This window comes from Meles meles, chromosome 11 (genome assembly GCF_922984935.1).
Source record: "Meles meles chromosome 11, mMelMel3.1 paternal haplotype, whole genome shotgun sequence".
Lineage (NCBI taxonomy): Eukaryota > Metazoa > Chordata > Mammalia > Carnivora > Mustelidae > Meles > Meles meles.
The window spans coordinates 7,935,412-7,961,843 of NC_060076.1; the positions used below are offsets into that span (position 1 = coordinate 7,935,412).

Genomic DNA, 26,432 nt, shown 5'->3' on the forward strand with positions numbered 1-26,432 from the left:
TAGTTTGTGGCCATTTGTGACTGCAGGCCTATGAAATGAATATAGTATCGGATCAGAATTTGTACAGTTTTAAGAGAAAAGGGTGATCATTTGGAAGCTTTAAAACGAGCCAAGTTATTCTCGTGGAAGCCATTACTCCGGAGTCTCAGATCTGTAACGACTGAGAACAGATACCTTCACAGCCGCCTAAAAACTTCCCCGGAACTCCAGGACAAGGACCCTGTGGTGTTGGTTCTGGAGGTCACAGCCAATGGCATCAGATACGAGGGAGAAAGGCATTTGGATGGGAGGAGGAAAAAGTTGTTTGTGGAAGAGCATCTACACCTTCAGAAAGATTAAACTTTGTTTTAAAGTAAAGATACCAATAAAATATACAAACCTACTTTGTATATAAATTTAATTTCTGAGAGGACATACAGTAAATCTTAACAGTGATTACCTCTAGGTGGTAGGATTACAGATCAATTTAATTTTCCTGCGCTTTTCAGTATATTTCAAATTTTCTACGATGAACATGCGTTCCCTTTATGATCAGAGAAGTATATTTAGAAGTGTGCTGGCGTGCACATACATGCACACACACACACAAAGACTGGGAAGCAATATAAAAAAAATCTAAGAAGGGCGCCTGGGTGGCTCAGTGGGTTGGGCCACTGCCTTCGGCTCAGGTCATGACCTCAGGGTCCTGGGATCGAGTCCCGCATCGGGCTCTCTGCTCAGCGGTGAGCCTGCTTCCCTCTCTCTCTCTCTGCCTGCCTCTCTGTCTGCTTGTGATCTCTCTCTGTCAAATAAATAAATAAAATCTTTAAAAAAACAAATCTAAGAAGAAAAAAATTTATCAGACACCAGATCTTTAGAAAAACTAATCTTTAAGCTCTGGCTGTGAGCTAATGCCATTGGAGACACAGCCACGATGAAAGGAGCATGAGCCCTGCTGTCTAGAAAAGGTGCAATGCCCAGAACTAATCACAGTGTAAAATACAACAGGTACCACAGAGGAAGGAAAGGGAACTGGGGTTCTTTTAAAAATTTTTTTGTGAGAGCGAGTGAGAGAGTGAGTGGTGGAGGTGGCGGGGGGTGGGGTGAAAGGCAGAGGCAGAGGGGAGAGGGCGAGAGGAGAGGGAGAATCCTAGGCAGGCTCCACACAGGGCTCGATCCCATGACCCTGAGATCATGACCTGAGCCAAAATCAAGAGTCAGACACTTAACTGACTGAGGCACCCAGGCGTCCCAAGAAATGGAGGGTTCTAACAGGTGAAAGATGACTTTCCCATAGGGAAATCAGGTAAGGCTTCTTGGAAAAGAGACACCTATTTCAAGAAGGTATTTCAGAAGGAAATAGAGCCATAAAGAGGCCCCTGGGGCCTGGGTAATGATGGGTAAAGGCCTGTTGGGATGGATCACGGGCCATATAAGCAAAGGCTCCAAAGACAGGCTGGAGAGAGGCTGTGAGAAAGCCTTAAATGCCAGGCTAAACAGTTTCTTGCTTTATTCCACAAACAAGGGAGAGATGCTGAAAGTTGTTTGTTTGAAAGCGTATGGATGAAGTTGACAGAGCTGAGTATTTGGGAAAGAACTCTTTATGGCATTATGGAAATCAAAGCCCCCAGACTCAGGTTAATTACAGCTGAGCATTCTGACAACCTGGATGTAATCTTATCAAAACTGGTGGAGTGGAAGCTTCGAGATGTCAGGGAGACAAGACGAAGTGCCAGAAGCTCAGGGAAGGAGGAAATGACATAAATGTCACACTAAGAAGGGAGTACACAGAAGCAAACACTCCTGCTCTTTTCTTTTTCCTGTCTCCTTAACAGATCAAATGAAAACCATGTGAAGACCTTAAAGTCACTTCCATTATGAAAGCTTGTAAGAACTGTATACCATTCAGCCTACCCCAGACATAATGAATCAGGGCCTGAAGTTTAAACAAACTCCTCAAGTGACTTTTATGAACAATAAAGTTTGAAGGGCATCGGAAGAGGCCATCACACAGAAAAATAACAGAGCTTCTTGGTAATCAGAATCTACTGGGATAAGCTGGGGGGACAAGCTCTATCTACCCTGAACAAGTTACTAATCTCTCTGAACTTTAGTTATCTCTCTAGTAAAGTGGGGGTAGTGATACCTCATCAGGTAGGTGTGAAATTTGAGTTAGTATACACACATATATATTTCCAGGCACATACGTACACATATACACACATGCGTACGTGTGTATCGCCCCACCACTGAAAAGGCAGTCTGACACTGTATGTGCCCATCCCTGTGAAGAGAGAGCAATCTAGCCATGAAATCTGTCTACGGCATAAATCCAACAGGGTTTGCTAGGAGACTGGATGTGGGGTACGGGAGATTTCCTGGTTTCTGGAATTCGCAACTGAAAAGAAGGTAGCGCCATTCCCTCAGTGGTTTGGGGTCGAGAAGAGGGACGACCTGAGTTCAGTTCGGGGCACGCTGAGGTTCAGCCTCCCACAGGCTTTCCCAGGAGAGACATCCAGTGGGCACCCAGGCAGATGGTTCTAGAGATCTGGGAAGAATACAAGGATGTGTGAGTCACCGTCTGAAGGCAGAAACTGAAGCCACAGGGTAGGAGAGATCATCAAGAAGGAGCGTGTAGCATGAACAAGAGTGTCTGAGACGGAACCCTGAGGAGCCTCAAAATGTGAGGACTGGGCGGAAGAGAGGGAATCCGTAAAGAAACTGAGTGGGTAGAGCAGGGAGCCAAGGCACAAACCCCAGAGAAGGTGTTCACCGGGCCCCTGCTGCACAACGGGCCTGGAAGATGACAATTAGGAGCAGATTTGGTAGTGATGGGGTCTCTGTGACCTTGGCAAGAGCAGGCGTAGTGAAGAAGAAGAGGAAGCATCCAAAGGAGGAATTCAGAAGGGAAATTGTGGAACTATCCAGGGACCAAACACAGACTACAGACAGTGGCTGAAAGGTGCTCCCAGAATAATTAAAAAGTCTTCACATCTCTCGAGCAAATGCGGTTTGAGATTATATTTTGAAAGACTGCGCCGCAGTGAAAACTACAGTAGACGGATTAAAAAGCGGAGGACGAAAAGCATACAATCCTTTTCTTACACATAAAGGAAACCAAAGTCACTGCTTTAATTAAATGGGTAAGATAGTTCTGTATAAAAATGAGACTATTAGCTGGGGCCCACGCGTAACAGTGGGGCGTGAAACCGGAAGCCCTCAGTGGTCCGTCAGCCATGGCGGCCATGCTGGACCCGGGCTGTGACTTGCCCTACCCTCACCTGGTGGGGAAAACAGGGGAAACCAGCTGTAGAACCCACCATGGATGCTCCTGTCTCTTATGAAGGTGGTGAAAAGCTGCTCCAACCAGTGAGATGGGTACATACCTGAAGAACGCAGGGACTTGACCTGGGACAGGGTGGGGCTGGAAGGCCAGGGCCTCAGCTGAGGGGCACTGGGAGGGCCCTCAGTGACACCTCAAACTCTCCCTCCTGTCGCCCTGGGGGAGGTCTCCCAACCCGCAGGGGGGCAGTTAGTGAGTTAAAAGGGCTAGACTGGCTTCTGAGGGCCTAAAAAAGAGCTCTGAATGTTCAGAGCCCCCATGGTGAAATGCTGGAAAACAGACCAGATTCCTTTTCAGCATTAACAGCACTAAGAGAAGTAAAAGAGTGGTTTTCAAATGGGAGAGAGAGAGAGAAAGAGAGAGAGAGAGTTTGTATGTGTGTGGTTGTTGGATCCCACAGTTCTGATGGTGGACCTGCCTAAATTCAGAAGTTAGCACAGGTTCTTAAAAAGCCTTTTCAAAACAATGAAAATATTTTCTCTTCAGGAGAACAGCATACGAAGTATATAATGTGATATACTTTTTTTTTTTTTTAAGATTTTGTGTATTTTTTTTGACAGACAGAGATCACAAGTAGGCAGAGAGTGAGAGGAAGAGAAGCAGGCTCCCTGCTGAGCAGAGAGCCCAAGAGCGGGGCTCGATCCCAGGACCCTGGGATAGTGACCTGAACCGAAGGCAGAGGCTTTAACCCACTGAGCCACCCAGGTGCCCCTAACGTGATATACTTTTGAGCAAGTTAAAGATGTACTTTTGCGACAATGGATAGTACACTGCTGAGTCCGGTCTGACCGGAAGCTGAGGGGGTGGGTGCAGGGCAGGCGTCGCTCTGGCACAAGATGGGAGAGGCGAAGGACATTACCCAAGAGGCACCAAGAGAGTGTGTGTGTGAGACACATATGAGAAATGTCCCTCCTGGGCATATGAAAAACCACAATCAAGGCAGAAAACTTGATTTCCTGTGAAGAATTTACCAAGTAAACAATCTGTTAACAATTTGTGTCTCCGGTTATATAAAAAATAAACAGTTACACACTGGCCAGAATTTGAAAGTATTTTCATAGTACTCTGGTGTACTACTACATGCCACTACTTGAAGACCACTGGAGTCAGTGAACAAAGACCCGGGAGACCGGGATTGCCCCCTCTGTTCTAGTTTTGAAACTAGAGATCATGCTGGTGCTAAGGAAGTAGCTGTTCCCAAGACTCTTGTGCGGAAAAATTTAGAGCACTTTTTTGTATTCTTTTTTTTTTTTTTTTTTTAGCTTACACAAAGGCAATTTATTAACAGAAAACAGTAATTTGAGGAATCCTGTTCACAGACGGCGACCACGGCGACCCCCCTTCCTGCGGGTGCTATCGGAGGGGATGGGGGTGACATCCTCAATGTGCCCAATCTTCATTCCTGAGCGGGCAAGGGCTCTGAGGGCTGATTGGGCCCCAGGTCCAGGGGTCTTGGTTCTATTTCCTACTGTGGCCCATAGTTTGATGTGAAGGGCAGTGATGCCCAGCTCCTTGCACCTCTGGGCTACATCCTGGGCAGCCAACATAGCAGCGTAGGGAGAGGACTCATCTCGATCAGCCTTCACCTTCATTCCACCAGTCACTCGGCAGATGGTTTCCTTGCCAGAAAGATCGGTGACATGGACAAAAGTGTCATTGAAGGATGCAAAGATGTGGCAGACACCAAATACATTTTCTCCTTCCGCTACCTGAGGTCCAAGGCTGATGACCTGTTCTTCCTTCTTTTCCTTCCCCTTGCGAGGTGCCATTTCTGTGCATCTTCTCCAGACTCCGCTACCGGAAAGCTTGTATTCTTATTACAGTTTATGTCTACCTTATTTTTAAGAAATGTTTAAAGCACCTTACCAAAATATCGTTTGTTTGTTTTTTTTGAGAAAGAGAGAGTGTGTGTATGTGTGTGCGCTCCTGTGAGTGGGGGTGGGCAGAGGAGGAGGGAGAGAATCCCAAGCAGGCTCCAGAGCCCAGCATGGAGCCCAGGGTGGGGGTTAGGGAGTGGGCTTGGTCCCATGACCCTGAGATCATGACTTGAGCGGAAATCAAGAGTCGGACACTCAACTGATTGAGCCACACAGGTGCCCCTTTCTGAAACATATTTTATTCAAAGGAAAAAATTAGATATAGAGCAAATTCAGAACAAGGGCAAATTACGTGTGGGTACATCAGGTGAAAATAAGAGAATCGGATTAGGATGTATGCTAGAAAGTCCTTTAAGGTAGTTAGAGGCAAGGTCAAAAACAGGGCTCCGAGCTTCCTGGACGACAATGCAAAGAAGAAAAAAATCCAAGTCCTTTACAGGCTCCGTACCACCTGTAAGATTAACAACAAACCAGCTTCACGGGGGAAGCATCGCACTTTTTGGTCCTGAGCAAAACTTTCCTCATAGGTCCTCTTAAAAGTGAGACTTTGTGGCACACTGAGAAAAGTCCTCAAGAGCATTCTGTAAGAGACATGCCATCTAGCTCCGTATGGCCCTCTTCCACTCTGTCCATCAGGGCAAGCTGAAGGTGTAAGGTCAAGGCACAGACCAAGAGAAGCAAGTCTAAGAGAGGCCAAGGACAGCAGGCCAAGTGTCTGTAGCTATCTTATGGTTGAGATTAATCCAGGAATTAAATTTAGACCACTTATGGCATGGATGTCTCTTTGGATAATTCTTTATTAACATTCTTCTCAAAATCGAGCTTGTTAAGACGTGGCCAGAAGAGAGTTTGAAATTAGACGTTTGAGCTGAAACCTAAGGCAGAGCTTCTCTGTGCTGCTGATTAAGGGCAGAAGAGTCTCCTCCGACAATCAACTTCATTTCTTTAGAAACCCAGCCTTTCAGCAGCGGGGCTGTAAGAGCTTGGGCTCAGAGACTGAGAGACGAGGCCCTGGGGCTCCTGGAGCCCACGGGAGACCCGGGTTGGAATGTCACTTTCACCCCTCACTGGCTGTGGGACGTCTCTGAGATCATCAGTTAAATGGGGAGCCATTCAATCCCCACAAATGTCTCCTGAACCCCCACAATGTGCAGCATAATCAGATAATACCCGCTGCACAGGTGTTTGGGAAGGTCGGGCAGGTAAATGCTCCTAAAGCACTTAGCTCAGGGACCGGCACGTAGCCAGCATTCAGTAAACATTAAAACTAGTGACAGCAGTAACAAAATAATGATCATAGTCAAAGATTTCTGGCTCCATTACGATACATATAAATAATTTCAGGAGGAAGGTCGCAGATTCTACATCATAGAAGATGGTGGCAAGAATTTTAAATTTTAGTCTGGGGAAGGTTCAAAGTCACCCACAAAGATACCAAAAATATCTGAAAAAGCCCCCACACTTTTAAACCGCATTAACTTACTGGTAAATGCTCTGAGATAAACATGTCTGGAGCTACCTCGCTGAGTCAAGCTGCTATTTAAGACTTAGATACGAGCCAGGTCCATTTTGAAGAAACATCTGCCGAAATGATGATTTTAGCTGTAGAATGTCGCAGTCCTGATGTTCGGGTGTTCCTGAGGGAAATCTGCTCGTACCTTCACTAATGTTTCAATTTGGAAATACTACATGGAATATAATTGTTCCCATAAAATGCCTATGAAAACAAAAAGCCTCCTCAACCCTGAATAGAGAACAAAGCTACACTGTGTCAGGGACGTTGGACGGGCTGCTAAATCACTCATTAGCCAAGAATCATCTTTCTGTACAACAGTCCCACAGGCATCATTCAGATTCGTGCCGGAGCAAAAATACCAATCACTATGTATCAGCCAGCAGGAGTCCTCAACAGATGAAACCTCACATGTGAAAATCTGCAGATGGCACCAAGTCCACCATGAACCGTTCTTTTGAGGGTGATTAGGCAGCACAGAGAGCCTTGGAGGCCACCACGAGTGTTCATCACAGCAAAACCGTGCCGTCCTTACAGGGAAGCATTTTTATGTTCCTTTCCTATACAGCAGGGGAGCGTGCAAATCACCCAAATGCGGGCTTGAGGGATGAAGGTACAGGCTTTAAAAGGGTTGGACGACATTTATCTGGACTTGAAACTGCCTTCCAGACTGTGGCACCCCCCAGAAGTATCAAGATAGAGGGTTATAAGAGAATCAGCAGCAGGGCTAGGAGGGAAAGAGGGAATGATGCCCACATCATTCATCATTCATAACATACCAGTTTTGTATCCATTGAGTCAAAGGCCAAGAAAAGATCAATAAGAGCTACAATCTTTGGTTTTGCTGACAGATTTCCATACAAAGTGATGAAGAATGGTCAATGGTGTAATGGCTATGCCTTGCCGAGAATCCTGCCGCGAGAGACCAGACTTCCATTTCTCAAGAAGAAAAATGGCATGTGTTTTGGATGGAATGCACTGCAAGCTAATGAGGCCAATTATACTGGGGGAGGGGGTCCAAGAGGCTCGTTATTCCTTTCTTGTATTTCTAGTTGATGGGTTAGGCTGCTGTCTAATTTCAACCAAATCGAACCATTCATTCATTTGATTGATATTTACTAAGTAATGAACACTAAGCATTGTGCTTGGTGCTAGGGACACAGTGGTAACTAAAGAGCCACGACTCCTATTTTTAGGGGGTCTATAACCTGCACCCTTGTTTACGGGATTGAAAAAGGTGTCCAGAACAATGGTCTGCTGGCAGAATTAGAAGTTTTCACCTGGTGCTTTTAGTTTGAGCTTTTAATATCTACTATACAAGGCAATGTTAGAGAGGCATTTGGGGTGTCATATTATTTGAATCTGAATTTTGTCTATAACCTTTTGAGAGGAGCTGCCCTATCCCCAAACTGTGCTGAGGAGACGGGTCTAGGTTACACCACATGATCCCACTCCCTGAATACAACAGTGTGAACCAAGGATAAACACCTGAACTAGAGGAACCTATCCTTGACATTCTACTTGGAATTTGACAGAGAGAGAAATCACAAGTAGGCAGAGAGGCAGGCAGAGAGAGAGGGGAAGGGAAGCAGGCTCCCCGCTGAGCAGAGAGCCCGATGCGGGGCTCGATCCCAGGACCCTGAGATCATGACCTGAGCCGAAGGCAGAGGCTTAACCCACTGAGCCACCCAGGTGCCCCTCTACTTGGAATTTGAAATTGGACCCAAGAATGAACAGACTGTGGTGGGCGGTGGAGCTGTAAGACAAAGGGAATTGGGGGGACTGGAAGTCAATTTAGTGATGAACAACATTTAATAAGAACTCAGAATGTGCCAGGCCCCGTGCCAGGTCCTAGACCTACAAATATGAACGAGACAGACGTCGTTCCACCCTCATCTCTGGTGGATGAGAGTAGTTAGTAAACAAATACGTGAAATAAATAGAGCGTGCTAAATACTGTTAAGAAAAGAAATAGGAGGCTGACTATAGAACAGCATGGAGAGAAGGACCACTTGAAGTAGGTGGGTTGGGGAGGCCTCTCTGAGAAGGTGACATTGGAGCTGAGACCAGCCATGAAAAGTGAGGGGAAGCCCACTCCAGGCAGAAGAGTAGTAAATGCAAAGGCTCTGGGACAGGGAAGAACTCTTGTGTTCTCGGGACCAAAACAAGGCCAAACGTGTGCAGCACAGTGAGAGTGTGGCATGAGGGCAGGTGGAAGAGGGAGGCAGAACCCGGATCACACAGGTTCTTATAGGGCTTTGTAAAGGGTCTGGACTTGGAAGGGCAGCCAATGAAGGGTTCTCAGAAACAAGAGACATTATATTGCCAACATTTTAAAACATCACTCTGGTGTGAGTACATACATGTAGGCAAATGGGATAGAAGAGAAAACCCAGAAACCAACCCTTGCATGGATGATCAACTGATTTCACGTAAGGGTGCCAAGACCATTCAATGAGGAAAGGACAGTCTCTTCAACAAATGGAACTGGGAAAACAGGATATTGACATGTAAAATAATGAAGCCGGACCCCTATGTCATTCCGCACACACACAAAATAGCTCCCAATAAATCATAAATCTATCAAATGAACTTGGACCCCTACCTTACACCATAGACCATATACAACAACTCAATATGGATCAAGGAAAAGCTAAAAGTATCGAATTCTTGGGAGAAAACACAGGGGCAGGTCTTCCTGACACTGGCTTTGGTAATGACTCCCTGAATGTAACACCAGAAGCACAAACAGCAAAACAAACAAACAAAAGGATGAATCGCACTTCATGGAAACTACAGACTTTCATGCATCAAAGGGTATTGTCAACAGAGTAAAAGGACAACCCACATGACAAGAAAAAAGATTTGCAGATCACATTTCTGATAATGGAATTAATATTCAGAATATATTAGGAACTCTTGGAACAACAATAGTAACTCAGTAACTCAGTAACAATAAAAACAAACAACTTGATTAAAAAATGGGCAAAGAAGGCAAAGAACTTATATACCGTTTTTCCAAAGGAGAAATACAAATGACCAATAAACACATGAAAAGATGCTCAATATCACTGGTCACGGGTGAAAGGTAAATTACAATGAGGCACCCCTTCACAATGCACTAGAATGACTATTAAACAAAATGGAGGGGCGCCTGCGCGGCTCAGTCATTGGGCGTCTGCCATCAGCTCAGATCATGATCCCAGGGTCCTGGGATCGAGACCCGTGTCGGGCTCCCTGCTCCGCGGGAAGTATGTTCTCCCTCTCCCATGCTCCCTGCTTGAGTTCCCTCTCTTGCTGTGTCTCTTTCTGTCAAAAATAAATAAATAAATAAAATCTTTAAAAAAATTTTAAACAAAATGGAGCAAATATCGGTGAGATTGTGGAGAAACTGGAAACCTTGTGCATTGCTGGTGGAGACCTAAAATGGTGTGGCCACCGGGGAAACGCGCTTAGGATTCCTTCAAAAGTGAAAAATAGAATTATTATATGATCCAGTAATTCCACTCCCAGTTAACAGACCCAACAGAACTGAAGAAAGCAGGGACTCGAACCCAGACTGGCAGGCCAACGCTTACAGCAACATTATTCACAACAGTGAAAAAGGACAAGCAACCCAAGTGTGCACTGAGATAGATTAATGGATAAGCCAAATGCGGTGCGTCCACAGGACAGAATGCATCCACAAAAGGGAGTGAAATTCTGATACGTGCTATAACGTGGATGAACGTTCAAAATCTCACGCTGAGTAAAACAGACTAGACACGATGGACAAATATTGCAGAATTGTACTTACAGGAGGTCCCTACAGGAGACAAATTCATGGATTCAGAGGCAGAATAGAGGTTACCAGGGGCTGGGGAGGAAGGGCGAATGTGGACTTGCTGTCTAATGGGCGTAGTCACTGTTTGGGCTGATGAAAATACTCTGATAGTGGATGATGGTGATGGTGGCATAACGTTGTGAATGTACTCCCTGCCCTCTGAATTGATCGTTTAAAAATGGTCAATTTCCTGTTGTGCATATTTGACCATAATGAAAAGAAGTGTTAAAAACCCCCGCCACCGCTGGGAGAACAGCCGGGAGAGAGGCGACCGTGCAGTGTGGGGAGCTGGCCGGTGGAGGGCATGGCATCGGCGCTCAGAGAGAGAGAGAACGGGCGAGATGAGCGAGAGTCTGACGGCTTCCGGGTCCCAGGAGGCCCAGCCAGGCTTCCCGCACTTCATTTCACTTCATTTCGGTGAGCCTCACCTACACGCGCTCAGAGAACTGCTTTAGACTTGAGCTGGACTGAGTGGGTCTTTGTTCCTTGCAAGCAAACAATTCCCGATGGAGGCAGGGAACAGCCAGGATCAGGCTGGTTCCTAAAGCCGGACCACAGCTCCAGGAGGGCAGAGAACCTGCTTTTCCCTCTGCTCAGTGCCTAGCACCGTGCCAGGTGCGAGAGGGCAGGGGCAGGCCTTCAATACATGGGTATTGGATGAGCGCTGAGAACCCCCTCCACGGGTCTATAAAGGTCTGAGCTTCCACATTCTCACTCATAAGTCATACCCAGTCCAAAAGCAAGGCAACTGAGCCCCCAAATCTGTCCTCATTATTGATGTTAACAGCCAAGCTTGGTTCTTCACAAGGACTTCTACCTCATCTGTTCAAGGTCAAAAGAAGTCGATGCCAAAATTTCAAATTTTGCACCCTTCTACAAATTTTGAGTTTCAGGATGCCCAAGGTTTATTGGGTTTCATCAAACCAGGTATGTAAAAAAAGTTAAACTTATTTTCTCATGCTCATAAAAAACACAAAAACAAGTTGTGTTTTTTTTTAAGATTTATTTATTTATTTGATAGAGACAGTGAGAGAGAGGACACCAGCAGGGGGAGTGGGAGAAGGAGAAGCAGCCTCCAGGCCGAGCATCAGGCTCAATCCCAGAACCCTAGGATCATGACGCGAGCTGAAGACAGATGCTTAACCTCTGGGCCACCCAGGCACCCCCACAGAAACGGTTTTTAATAATTTGCTGGTGGTCATAGATGAGAGAAAATGTCTCCTTCCTTAAAACACAGGAGTCAGAATTTCAAGAGATCTTTAGATGACAAAAATGGAACTTGGCTTATTTGATTTTTCTCAATCATTCCAACCACCAGGGTGTGCCATTCCTAATAAGGGAAAAGTCGACACAGCCTAATTTTACAAAAGGAGGGGAACTGTTTACCTAGAGAATTGTTTATAATGATGTTGGGCTATCACACAGTTAAAATGGTAACGTGAGGACTATATCAGGAGAAGACATTCACAAAACACAGCTGGATGAAGAAAGTGGAAGAAAAAATTATACGTGTAATTTGATTACAGCTAGGTGGAACCGAGGTTAGTCGTTACAAAGATTGGAAGGTACCAAAATGAGATGAAAAAAGTGCCAATGGGGCAGGGAAATTATACGTAGGGTTTTTAAATCTATTTTAAAAATTTACTTTACAGTATTTTAAAAGTCAGCTAGAAAGACACACACACACACACACACACACACACACACACACACACCCATGGCTCCAGGGCAAAAACCTGAACAAATGGAAGGAAGCATTCTGGTCACTGAGCTGCCTCATGAGGTTGAAGATGACCGAGGACAAGCCTGGGATTCTTTCTCTAAGGCAGAGTTTCTTCAAGTGTGATCCTGGGACCAGTGACATCACCATCCCTGGGGAACTTGCTAGAAACGAAAATTCTGGGTCAACCCCAGATACCAGATTGGAAAGTCTGGGGATGGGGGCCCAGCAGTCTGTTCTGAGAAGCGCTCGACGTGCTCAGATGCGTGCTTAGGTTTGAGAACCACTGCTCTCAACTACCTCCCCTGTCCAACTGTCTGTGGTTTCCCCGAGTCTATAAAGGGTCCATCTTTCACACCTTTGAGCTCTCCCCAAACACCACTCTCACGGTTTACGAGAGCTTCATGGGACTTTCTGGATCAGGTCCAAAGTCTACCTGCAAGCCAGGTCCTCCCCTTTGGCCACCAGATTTCATCTGTAGCACCACGGCTAACTAGCTCCCTACCGTGTCTGTGTTTACGCGCATCATCTCACTTAATCTCCTGACAACCCTGTATGGTAGATAATATTAATATCCCCGGTTATGTAATATATAATAATGTATAATAATGTATAACAATGCATTATCCCCAGAGATGAGAGAGCGGAGGCCAAAAGAAGTCCAAGATCAGACAACTAGGAAATGATGAAAAAAAAAGAAAAACCCGACTTCATGGCACAACTTCTTCAGCGCCACTGAGGTTCAGAGAAACGCACAGACGGTGGTGGGTGCTGGAGATGGTAGGTGAAGCCAGGCCCGATTTCCAAGCCTGCCTGCTCTGAGGCCAGTCAGCTCTGCTGCCTCACACACACTGCGAGGCAGGGCCATTTGCTCACTGGCCCTGGCACACATCACTGCCAAGAATCACATTGTTTGCAAATATCCACTGTCTGTCTTCTCTACCACCAACCCACGTCCGTCCTCCCGCCTCTGCGAGGTCTTCCCTGCTGCTTCCCCAAGATCCCTGGCTGGGATGGGTCACTTCCTCCCCTCTCTTCACCCCGACCGGGCCCTATTCTGTATCCCTCTCCCGATATTTACCCGTTCCCCGCCCTGAATTATAGAGTTCTACACTTGCTCCTTCGGGGGAGGTGGTGGTCTGAGTTGGCCCGGTGCCACCAGTCACACAGAACGTGCATTGGTGGAGTCAATCAATGTGTCTTTTATGTGATTCCACTCATTTTCTAGATATTTTCTGTATCTTATCTGCCCAGCTCAAGACACTAAGCTCCTTAAGAACAAGGACCAAATCTTTTACTTATTTTATGTTTTCAAGAATACTCAGCCCTGGGCCAGATGCATAGCCAAGTCTCTAATACATGAGTGAATTCTAACAGAATGCTACTGGTACACAACTCTCGTATAATTTTTCCTACTACTTAAACCCTGCAAGAAGGCAGCATATATTAATGGAGGAAAATTGGGTACTACAGAAATGGATCCAAGCAACTCATTTTCTGTAAATAGATAGAAATAATAAATTCAATGTTTTTAATAGTGTTAAATAATAACAAGAGAATTCTATGAGCACATTTTCCTGAAAATTTGTTCAAATTTCCATGCAACTGGGGGGGGGGGGAATCACAGTTCTGTCCTTTGAAACACTGAAGCTAAAATATGCCTTCATTATCCCTCTTTTAAAATGAAAGCACACTATTTTAAAAGATCATAACATAAACCCTAATGTAAAGAAAACGTGGATATTTTCATTCCAGGTATCGATCATCTACTACAGTATATTCTAGCCCAACAAATATACTTTTAACAGGAAGAAAAAAAAAATCTCATCAATATTCTCACTCCTACCACATACCCAGAAAGCAAAGGTACAGAAAATCAGAACATGTATTTCCATCATCTTTAAACCTCAAAAACTAGATTTATCAACTTTTAGGAATAAGATAATATAAAAACCAAATGCTGCCTCTCTTAATTCATAAATCATTTGATTATATACCCCAATGATATGCAACCAGAGAAAAATACCAAGCCACAACATATTTTTAACAAACTGGAAGGCACAGATTAAGAGTACGTAACAATAAAAACAAATAAAGATGATCAAATTATTATGGCCCTTCAATAGGCATTTTCTCCCATCCCAGCCTTACACGGTACCCACATGGTCTGACAGTAAATATACAACAAAAGATCTGATGAGTTTGGCGATGCTCTAATTCTAAATCAATGTACTACCACTGAACAGACAGTGTAAACTTACCAGCTCCACAGATCCATAATGTTTCCTACTGAAATCCCCACGTCTACAGCCTAGGTCTTCCGAGACAGAGCTGGAACAAAAATGCTTCATCAGTATTATACATAGCGATCTGGCCACAAACCTTCTGCAAAAATCGACTACCATTTGCAAAAAGGGCTGCTATGGAACAGGCTTTGCCCCAGCTCCTCACTGCAGGGGAGCCTCCTTGCAACAGACACAGTCCCCAGCAGCCATTGCAGAGCCCGCGTTCACGGAGCCCTCGGTAAAAAGAAAAACACCCGAGTCATCCCTGGAAGTATAGGCAATGATTGAATTAAATATTTAGTCGTTTGCAATCGATTGAGATTTCCAAGGCTACTGGTGGTTTATAATTTCATTTCTGTATAACCAAAGGGGATGAGAAGCCTTGCAGCAAACTTGAGGCCAGGGACAAAGCTTGCAATTATCTTTCATTTAAGAGAGCCTCTTTGTCCCAAATATTCACCGTAAAAATAACCGGCATTATTTGATGCTATAGAGCAGAAATGAAACTTTAAATAGAAGGAAGAAACTTCCAAATCCTGGCAGGCCCCACCCCACCCCTTTTCATTTACGACAACATGACAATATGGGAAAAAAAAAAAAAAAGAGAGAGCAGTACTGACAGAAAACCTAAAGATCTAACTTCAAGGATCTTTAGTTTTTATGTAACAGTAGCTAATACTTCCCCCAGCCCCGGGTCTCCCCCAACCCCCACCAAGGCTTAAGTCAGATAAGAAAAATCACGCGCATTGTGAAGAGCAATTAAAATCAGGGCAAAACTCTTACTGCATTTACATTTTGAATGCAGAGTTCCAGACTCAAAAGACACACATCTTATCGAGGAGTTGGTCTGTGTAGGACCCCGAGCGAGAGGTGCCCCCAAGCCCGTGCTCCTGAAACCACCGGAGCTCCACAGAACAAGCAAGCAGCTTTAGCAAGTTTTTTTTTTTTTTTTCTTGTAGATGTCATGCAAATAACTCTCCCCAACCCCAGGAAACCAAATTGCACCGGAGCTACACATTCCATCGCTCCAAAATATTTGGGATCTAACATGCAAAGAAAGGTGCATTTTGTACCTTTTCATCCTCCCTTAAAAGGCAGCTACATTTTCTAAATTACAGCCTTCTTGGCAGGCTCAGAGAGAGACTGACTGCACTGGTTAGCAGCCACAGACCTGACTCTTTGCCAGGACACTCTTTGATAGGCTCCAAGCAAGACAGCACGAGAGAAACGAGGGTCTATTGGTATTCTGCTTCCACCATTTCACAGAGATGGCTGAATTAATCTTATACAAGAAATTTAACCTTTTGTAGTCCTCCCTTCCCTAGCAGAAAATGTGCAACAAATTAACGAAGGCAGCTTGGAAGGGTGCCCCAGATGCTTCCGCGGCTACCGTCGGGCTTCCAGAGACTGGGTTTTTCTACCCCCCAGAAAAGTCTCTGAAAGAGATTTAAAACTTCTCTCCATGGCCTATTCCGGTCTGTATTAAATATGTCCTCTAGGCCCATTTTCTTAGCCTGTTCTGAAATCCCTCCCGGAGAATACCACCAGTGCCCTACATAACAGTTTCCAGATCCTTCCCCGCGGCCCTGGGTTACTGAGAGAGCGGGGTCTAGTGACAGGAGCGTCTCTGCGCCGGGTCAGAGATAGGGAGCAGAGGGAGTGCCCAATGGCTGGTGACTGAAAGCTCTGTCTGCCTAGCTGAGCTCACTGCTTCAGTTTGGGGGCGGGGCACCACCCCACCACCAACAGCCACAGCAGCTTCTAACACAAAACGACCAACATCCTGAGAAGAGGGAAGGATGCGGGGCTCTGGGCCCCTCCCAGGACCGCCCTAAGCACCACCGAGGGTGTTCTCAGACACATGGCCAGCGCCCTAACTTTGCCAACAGCCAGAAACTAACACAAAAAGGGATGAGAGCCCTGCATCCCGGGGCAACCACATCCTTCGAAGCTGCCTAGCGGGAAAGCAGTGTTCTATGAAAACAACCCAGAGAGACAGAAACAGAACTTATGCTATCGGTTGCCCTTTTCCCCCTCTAATTACATTTCGTGCATTTGGCTGCGGAGACAGTGCTTGCTAATGGCGAGAGCCAGTCTCAGTGACACGGGGGCTGCGGAGACAGTGCTTGCTAATGGCGAGAGCCAGTCTCAGTGACACGGGGAGCCTTTCTGCGGCTGCAGGAGGCACTCGACCCCTGTTACCAAACCCTCCAGCCTCCCCGGCTCCCTCCCCAGGCTCCCTGGCCCTTTGGCACCCAGCACAGGAGATACGATTAAAGGAGTCCCCCAGAGCTCCTCGAGAGCTTGGTTCTCCTGCGGGTCCCAGGGTCTGGCCTACCGCTTGGCACAGAGCAAACATGCAGGAAACGTGTGTTGTATCGATGAGGGTATCTGCCGAGCGTCTGGGTCTTACTCGCCAGCGTGAGAGCACCCCTGGTGAGCACCAAGGCAGGCTGCCTGTTGACAGTTTCCGTCCTCAGCCAGCGGTCATTAGTCCGTCAGACCGTCCTGACCCCAGGAGCAGACACTGCTATGCGCCCGCCAAAACCTAGTCTCTTTTCCTCTTGGCTGGCATGACATCTCCTAGCCCTTCTTGCGGTGCGACCCCATGACTGAGCTCTGGCCAAGAGAATACGGGCGGAAGCGCTAACACCGCGTCCAGGAGCTTCCTTTCCTGCCCCTTGGCCGGCAGGGTGGAGGGGACCACAAGGACCTGCAGGAGGCTGGAGCTTCAAAATGGAAAAGACGTGGTCTCCAGGAGAAAAAGGCCACACCTTCGGGAACATCTGTATTAGAATACACCGCCAGCAAGAAATCGACGCTGAGTTGGGTCAGTCCCATAGCATTTCGGTCTACCTGTGAAAGCTGCCGTGTCACCCGAACTAATACAGAAGTGGGTACCCTGCAGTCGGGGTGCTACCATAGCAACGGCCTAAAATACATGGCACCTGCTTGGGAGGCAGGCAGCTGCCAGGGAGGAAATTGATCTCGGCGGCTGGGAGGATGGAGATCTAGGGAACACGGGCAGAATATGCAATAAAACGTAGCCCTACGGTTACGTGGAAGGGGGCCCTGTGACTTCTGAGCCTGCAGCCTGAGGGAAAGTGGCCGGACACTGCAGTGGGGCTGCTCCTCCTGGTTGACTTCAGCAAAGTTGTTTTTGTTTGTTTGTTTTATAAAGAAGAGAGGAGGGACGCCTGGGTGGTTCAGTGGGTTAAGGGCACAGAACCAGCAGCGCGGGGCAGCGCAGAGCAGCTGTGACAGAGACAGAGACGTTATGGCCCACAAAGCTGAAGCTATCAACTGTCTGGCCCTTTACAGAAAAAAAGTTTGCCTGACCGTTGTTGCATAACCTCGCAAATCCCTGTTGCTGGTGTCAGGCCTCCTCGTAGACTGGGGTTAATAAGGCAATGGAAATACTCGAGTCCCTCAGCATCCCTGGGGGAAGGTTTCTAAAAATGCAGATTCCCTGGCCCCATTCCCAGAGGCTGTGACTCAGCATGGCTGTGACTTTAACAAACAGCCGGGATTCGGATGCAGGTGGTCCACAGACAGTGTTGTGAAAAATACTGCCCTCCCAGATGATTCTGGAATCCCTGGGAAAACCCGTCAGCCATGCTGCAGCACTTTCATCAGGAGGGACAAGGCCGTGTTTGTTTTCGGGGGAGGGCATGTGATATGGTCCTCACGGGCGTGTGACTCAGCCATAGATGCTTAAGTTCTTAACCTCTCTGGGCAGTCGTTCCCTCCTGTATGAAATGTGGCTCATAGTATCGCCTACTTAACAGGGTTAGAAAGGATAAATTAGAACAGATAAAAGTTTATTTTAAGCGCAAGTTCTGTCCCATAAAAACTCCTCAATGTGTGTTAGCTGTTGTATCATGGCTCTTATTAGTGAGATGAGTTCTCAGGCTGTTAGAGCCCTGGGAAGGGACATTCGACATGAACGATTATCCGCTCTGTAGAGAGTTTTAAATAAGGCATCACACCCCCACCAGAAGAAGAGGAGGTCTGGGGCCAAGTGCAGCCTCACAGCTCAGCATCACGTCTCCTCCCTCACAGGGCTGCCCTTGCGGTGTGACCCCCCCCACCCCCCCCAGAGAGTACTTGGGACCCAAGAGCATGTCACCAGCACAAGGCAGGTGCAAAAAAGAATCAGAGAGTTCGAGTTCCTCACTCCCATGCAATGTGTTCTGGGCTTTAAATATAAACTGTTCTAGCAAATTAACGTGAGGACGCTGGGTCGCGCATTGCAAGTAGGCACAGAGCTGAGGGCTTTCGTGTTACGTCTCCAAGTAAGGCCTGGGAGGAGAGCAAAGATTTCCAGCCCTGCAAAGAGGCTAGAAAAAAATTACCATTACATAAATCAGGTTCCCGGAAAGCAGGACAACCCCCTCCAGAGAGTCAAACTAAATAAGGAAAGAAAGGAAGCTGACACTCGGGGATACGGGTCCTTTACTCGGACGACCTGGAGATTAGTGATTCCCCCTGACGACCGGCCAGACCCCACTAATCCAGGCCCCTGTCACTTCCAGCCCTGCTGGAACAGTTAACAGCGACAGCGAGTGTGGGGACTCTCCCTGGGTCAGCTGACAGCGTTTGTGAAAAGCGACAGGCAGATTTTCAGAAGCCCACTGACAGCAGAGTTCAATGTCGAGAGGCCTCAGCCCTCTTGATCAGCAGAGAGTAAGAGACAGAAGGGAGAGATCCCCCTATCTGAGGAACAGAGAGGCTAAACAATGAACCAGACTAAGATTTCGGCCTGGACGGAGCCCAAGCCTCCGAACACCAGGAACCAGAAGAGCTTGGACCAGTTGTCTCTCCCGAAGGTAAGGGACACCTGAAAAGCAGAGATGTGATCATACAGTGATTTCCAAAGATGAAGTGGAAGAATTTTGTCCTCTTCTGAAGACAGTTCAGATACAAGGAAGGAGGAAGTAAGCAAGCAGATTTGTAGAGTGTAAGGAGCCCTGGAAATCAGAGCCCCTTGGTTCTTGCTTTGGACAGCTCTCTGTCTCCTATCCCATTTCTGGGGTTGGGGTGTCATGTGTTCCTTGGACCAGGATCTTCAGCATACCCTTAGCAAGTCCCCCCAGCCATTAGGCGGTCAGAGAGGACTTGGAGCTCAGCTCTCTGGCACACCAGCTTTGTGACCTCAGGCAAGTTACTTACCCTCTCTGAGCCTCCTTCCTCACCTGTAACATGGGCTGAAATAATATCCGTCTCCATGGGAAGATAGAAAGACACCATAACGTGCTTAGTAGACACGTTAACGGCACTAGACACATAGTAGCCACTAAATAAATGTTGGTTATTCCAACGTCCAGGGACCTCATCTGTCATGGTCATCATTATGCTTGTGTGTCTTACAGAGAGGGTCATAGCCGGCTGCTCAGTAAACGCTGGTTGGATAAATGAATCGTTAAGTGACAACGTCTGTTCACTTTTGCTCTGCTTACACTCAGGTGGGCTCCTACCTCCTCCTCATTCCCCTTCCTCGCCCCCGACCTGCCGTTAAATTTTCTGACCTCTGGATGCATCTGATGTTATTCACTAAGACACATTTTTCACCTGAATGAACCCTCTTTCTCCAACATTCTGGAACATCTTCCTCCGACAGTATTTACGTATCCACTAAGTTTCCGACAAAGACGTGTCTCTGGAATTCACCTGGTTCTCTACTATAATTCAAGCCTTCTGGTAATTCCCTGCAAATTTCCTCTCGATAATGATCCCTACCAGCGCCTCTGAAATTCTCTCTCTACATAAAAAACAGCAACCTTACCAAACGCTGGAGAGGATCGGAGCAGCCAGACCCTTCACACATCTCGGTGGGAATGGAAAATGAGAAGCTAAGCCTCTTTGGAAAACAGTTTGGCAATGACTTAGAAAATTAAACATGCAGTTACCCATATGACCCAGTAATCACACTCTTGGGCATTTATCCCAGAGAAATGAAAATGGATAGTCACAAAATTCTGTACACAAATGCTTTGTAGCAGCTTTCTTCAGAATACCCCCAGGCTGGAAAAAAAATCCTAGAAGTCCTTGAAAGGGCAAATGGTTAGGGGGCACCTGGGTGGTTCAGTTGGTCAAGCATCCAACTCTTGATTTTGGTCATGATCTCAGGGTCACGATCTCAGGGGTCGTGTGGGATCGATCCCTGCATCAGGCTCTGCACTCAAGAGGAAATCTGCATCTCTCCTTTCCCTCTCCCTCTGCCTCTATCCCGGTTCATACTTTCCCTAAAATAAATAAACTTTTTTTAAAAGGGCAGGAGGCAAATGGTTAAACAAACCATGGCATATCCAGCTCATGGGGTATTACTCAGTAATTAAAAGAACAAACAGCTGATAAATATAACATAAATTTCCAGGGAATTATGGTGCGGTGAAGAAAAGCCAATCCTAGAAGATTACAGATTGTGCGACTCCATTTATCTCACATTCTTGAAATGACAAGACAGTAGGGAGGTGGGTGTGGACATGAAGGGCTGCTCTGGGAGCCTGTGGTGAGGAAACCATTCCCTGCCTGGTCTGTGGTGGTGGCTGAACAAACCCATGGTTGTGATGGGACTGCGTGTGAAACGGGAACCAAGGACCAGTGGGCTGTATCGATGACAACTTTCTGGCTGCGATACCACACGCCAGGGAAGCAAGATGCTACCATGGGGGAAACTGGGTAGAGGGCACCGGGGATCTCTCTGTGTTCTTTTTTTCTTTTTTTTAACATTAGCTCTACGTCCAACGTGGGGTTTGAACTCACGACCCTGAGATTTAGAGTCGCAAGTTCTTCCGACTGAGCCAGCCAGGCACCCCTCTCTCTGTCCTCTTCCAACTTCATACGAATTTACGATTCTCTCAAAAAAAAAAAAAAAGCTTCATTAAAAAAAACTGTATCTGGTCAAAAGTCCTTCACTCATTGAATAAATCATTCCTGAGCACGTGTGAGGTACCAAGTACTGGGCTCAGGTACTAAACCTGAGATGTGTAGTTCCTGCTCTCACGGTGCTTACAGTTCGGGGGGAAACATCAAGGACACAGGATTTCATGGGAACCAAAATATGGTGCGAGCAAAGCGCACCTGTGTAGGGCAAAGATGGTAAATCGTACAACAGTTTCTTTTATCCCCTCATGAGTAGTATATGCAATCTTCAGGTGTGGGTTCCCAGAGCAGAAGCCTGGGCGGGGGCCGGGGGTCTGTCCTGCTTTTCACAGCTCAAGATCCATCATCCGGAAACCGGAGAACCATGACCTACGAGAGGATTCCTGCCAGAGTAAGGTCTGTGCATCTGCTCTTTCCCTTCCCCACTGTTCAGTGACCTGAGCTTCCCTTTTCCTATGAGGTCAAGACTGGAGAACTTTCCAGCTCCGAGGATAATGTGCCCCCAGGAGGCCCTTACAGACATGAGCACCAAGTGTTAACACAGAAAATGGTTCAAGGGGAAAAAATATCAACAGATAACACACATTGCTGCATACCTCCCTTGATCACCTACAGATTTTGCTGCTTTGGGGAAAGCCCTCCAAGGTCTGTCTCCCCAGGTCCTTAGAGTTTTTCCAGTCAGGTGTGCAAGATCTGCCTCTGACTGTACCCAGGCCCTAAAGGGAGGCAAGCTATCCAGAGCGGGTGCTTTGGAACAGTCCCCCATGTGCCAAGAACCCTAGAGAACACCCAGGTCATTCTCATGCTTGCGACTCAGAATAGTGTGGTCCTTGGACCTGAGCCAGTGAGAAATGCAGACTCTCAGGCCCCAGCCCAGACCTAATGCAATAGCATAGCATGAGCCGCTAAGGAGTCACATGCACTAATGGCTGATTGAACATTTAAAATATTTTTAATCAGTTGTTAACATTTAAAAATTAGAATGCTTCACATAAACATCAGGAGCTCCACTATGTAAAAAAAAGGAAAAAAGAATAAAGAAAAAAATCTGAAAAAAAAAAAAAAAAAAAAAAAAAAAAAAAAGGGCACCTGGGTGGCTCAGTGGGTTAAAGCCTCTGCCTTCGGCTCAGGTCATGATCCCAGGGTCCTGGGATCGAGCCTCACATCGGGCTCTCTGCTCAGCAGGGAGCCTGTTTCCTCCTCTCTCTCTGCCTGCCTCTCTGCCTACTTGTGATTTCTCTCTGTCAAATAAATAAAATATTAAAAAAAAAAAAAAGGAGTCACATGCACGTTGAACTTGGGGAAGCACTGATTCTAGATCCTGGTTCTCAAACCTAGCTATAATCAGAATCATCTGGATTTTTTTCTCTAATTTATTTTATGATGAACTATCTCAAGACAGAGAGAAACAACATAAGGAACATTATAGACGGACTTGAAACCCTTGGATGCCTTGCTTTGTTCCCACCGTCATTTCTCCCTCCCCTGAAATAATCACTGAATAATTAGGTTTATACTTCCTGCTCATATTTTTGTATTTGTGCTGTGTGCTTATTCACAAAAATACGGAGTATTATTTAGCATGTTTTAAAATTTTACACAAATACCATTACTACGCATGTCTTCCAGCCGCTCGTTTCTCTGGCTGAACAATTTGTTGTTGGGATTTGCACACGGTGGTACCCATTAGCTCTGAATCATTCACATATTCTGCCGTTGAGTAGCCTTCTGGATTACTGTGCCCCTGTTCTTCCAATCTCCTACTGTTGGACGTTTCGATTGTTTCCAGTTTTTAAACAGCGCTCTAACCAACATCCTTTTACATCTCTCCTCTGGTACAGTGGCAGTCATGTCCCCAGATGACACACCCAGGAGAGGAACCGCTGGGTCATAGGTGCATCTTTATTTTTTCTACGCACTGCAGATTTGCTTCCCAAAGTGAGCGGAGCCATTTACTCTCCCAACCGCAGTGCGGGAGTGGTGGGATCTCCGTTTCCTCCTTAACACTTGCTGTTGACGGGAGCTGGTTTTGGCCAGTCTGAAGGGTAGGAAATTGTGTCTCACTGAGGTGTGGTTTCCATCTGCACTCTCCTGATAACACAAGAGCTGGGACATCTCTCCTTTTGCTTATTGGACATAAGGGCTAGCTGTCCTGGGATTTACCTTTTCCTGCTTCTTCACCCACTCCCTTTCTGTAGGCTGCTGGTCTTTTCCTAATTGATTTGTAAGAATTATTGGGATGTTCTGAATACCAACTCTTTCTGGTTAACAAATCACAGATGTCTTCTTCGAAAAAGCGGTTTTTCTTTTAAAAATCTGCTCCCGGTATCTTTGATCATGCGGAAATTTAAAAATTCGAATATAAACATTTTCAATCTTTTCCTTTCTGATCTTTGCTCTTCTGACTTAAGAAATCCTTCCCCAACACAACATCTGTCTCCTGTTGTCCCCTGCAGAAGTTTTAGTTTGCTTAAAAAAATTTCATCTAAATATATGGATGCCCAGTCCCCACCCCAAACCTTCTCCATCAGAATCTTCAGGAGTGGGATCTAAGCACCTGTAGTTTATGTGGAGGTTTTTTTTTTTTTTTAAGATTATTTATTTATTTATTTTTAAAGATTTTATTTATTTATTTGACAGAGAGAGATCACAAGTAGGCAGAGAGGCAGGTAGAGAGACAGAAGGAAGTAGGCTCCCTGCGGAGCAGAGAGCCCCAGGTGGGGCTCGATCCCAGGACCCTAAGATCATGACCTGAGCTGAAGGCAGAGGCTTAACCCACTGAGCCACGCAGGCGCCCCTATTTATTTATTTATTTGACAGAGAGACAGAGCACAAGTAGGCAGAGCAGCAGGCAGAGGAAGAGGGAGAAGCAGGCTCAGGAGGGAGCCCGACGTGGGCTCCATCCCAGGACGCTGGGATCATGACCTGAGCCAAAGGCAGATGCTTAACCCACTGAGCCACCCAGGTGCCCCTAAGCACCTGTATTTTTAACCAAAATAAATACCAAAGGTGACCTGAGAAATGCTGGCAGACCCATTTCCTATTCACTGGATGCCTAAGGAAGGTGTCTCCTCTACAGAACCCCATAGAAACAGTCGCCTCTGCCTCTTTCACTGGCTCATTCTTTCTCTTTTTGTTCCCAAACATGAAGCGCTCCCTGCAGTCCATCTTTTGAAGGACTTGTGCACTTTTACGGCATCAATATTACTGGCAAATCCCAAATTTACACTTTTGGGCTTGCCATATGCTCAGTTACCTTTCCTGCTTCTCCCAGAAGTGCCAGGAGGTGAGTGTGGTTTTTCCGAAACTGATCCAACAATGTGGTTTCTAGCTTCTGCCAGCACTCAAGTATTTTCACAGTCTCCAGGTATGGAATGAATCACCGTTGACTTCTCCCTCCCGAGCTCTATGGTCAGTCCTCGTCCATCGCCGGTGATCGGCCCCCATCCCTAGCCAGCCCGGTCTGTCCATCTGACAGGTCCTCATGGTCTGAATCCCAGATGCCAACAACGGCCTCATCAGTCTTCCTGTCTCCTCGTCATCCAATCTCAGGGTGGAAGAGACTTCCAGAGACTTCCAGCTCCACGGACTTACGGACCACCTAGGGTCCAACCCGTTACCTGTGACTGTGTATTCTCTACCAGATACTTGAAAAAGAGCTACCCAGTGTGTCCTCACACACCATCAGTGATCACAAATACTGTACGCCCCAAGGCCCTCCATTCAGGCTCCAGGAGTGAATTAAAGTCCATCACACCTGGATTTCCACCAGCTCGTCCTACATCTCCCCCCTCTCCTTCTTCTTCAATTTCTTTAACATCCAATACCACCCCCCGACCCCCACCACTGTGGGGCTGGGCCTGCTCCCCTCCCCCTGAGCACTTCAGCCATTCTGCCTTTCTTCCTTTGGCTCACGAGCAGCTTCTGGGCTTCTCATCTTAGGACTTGGACTGCGCTCTCCAAAGTCTTTCTTCTTCCTGGCCCATCCCCTGCCCGAGACTAGAAATTCTAAAGGCGTTGGATTAACACCTGCCTCTCCCACTAGAGTATAAACTTCACAGGGGCAGGCCCTCCCTTGCTTTTGCTCCATGCACCTAACATGATACCTGGCACAGAGTCAGCTTAGTGGGGTTGTGCAATAATAAATGAATGAATGAATGAAAACAAGCCAGCTCACTCTTTGGGGCCAAGTAAAACAAGTTATGTTCACTCCTATAGGATAGCCCTTCAAAGATCTGACGAGAACCGTCATGTCCCCGAGGGCTTTTCTTCTTTACAAGGGGCTCAGTTACACAGGAGGGTAGGGTGAGCAAGACCGCGTAGGGGGAACACAGAGGCTGCATCAGAACTTTCTCCAGGACCAGGCCTGAGAGCACCCCCGTGTGCTCTCAATTTCACTGTCCGCTGCTGTTGGAAGCGAACTCCATGAGATGGCATATTCATGAAATTTATTTTGAGTCAGACATAAGAATATTGTAAATGTTTGCCTCAGGTTAATATCAGAAAACTCATTTCAGAGATTAATACGATGCCAGTAATAGGAGTAAACAAAGCAAATGCTCCGGGAGCCAACACAATGGAAGAACTGTGACCTCATTCACTAGCCGTCAGTTCATAAAGGTCACATTTCCTGTGCCTGGCAGTTGGTGTCTTTCAGTAAGCAGGTGATAGGATTCAGTGTAAGTGACTGGCCCCGTAACATTAAAAAGCGGATCAGGTGGAAAAAAACAAGTGGATCAAGTGTAAGGGCCAAGTAAGATCTGTACAGTTCATTGCATGTAAATTACAGTACGAAAAAATTCTTTAAAAATGTCATACAGAGAAAACACAGAACCCTGACCTTAAATTTCCATAAATATCTGTATGAACAGAGAAATTACGCATGCGTAAGTGCTGCCTATATTTACTTAGCCCTGTGTAGCCCACCGTTAATTCACTGCTTGATCACTCGTTTGTGAGTCCTCAGTTGTACAACCGTAAAATGGGGCTTGAATAAAGAATTGATTC

The 26,432-nt window shown here is 46.5% G+C and overlaps 2 protein-coding genes across 6 annotated transcripts in view; both read right to left on the reverse strand.

Annotated features, from left to right (window-relative positions):
• Window positions 1-26,432, reverse strand: part of GARNL3 (GTPase activating Rap/RanGAP domain like 3) — a 146,637-nt gene that overhangs the window by 95,117 nt on the left and 25,088 nt on the right. For 4 of the 5 annotated variants that reach the window (XM_046022178.1, XM_046022175.1, XM_046022174.1 and 1 more), the window contains exon 3: window positions 14,517-14,586. In XM_046022178.1, the coding sequence (XP_045878134.1) occupies window positions 14,517-14,586 (70 nt within the window). Of the gene's footprint in view, window positions 1-14,516; window positions 14,587-15,613; window positions 15,637-26,432 lie in introns of those variants that run through there. The other variant, XM_046022177.1, reaches the window with a different exon arrangement.
• Window positions 4,613-5,115, reverse strand: LOC123952746 (40S ribosomal protein S14-like). Its single transcript, XM_046022180.1, has one exon. The coding sequence runs from the start codon at window positions 5,089-5,091 to the stop codon at window positions 4,636-4,638; it is 456 nt and encodes a 151-aa protein (XP_045878136.1). The 5' UTR covers window positions 5,092-5,115; the 3' UTR covers window positions 4,613-4,635.

What these genes read in the sequence shown, in the direction of transcription:
- LOC123952746 (XM_046022180.1), bottom strand. Translation starts at nt 5,091, where the DNA reads ATGGCACCTCGCAAGGGGAAGGAAAAGAAGGAAGAACAGGTCATCAGC.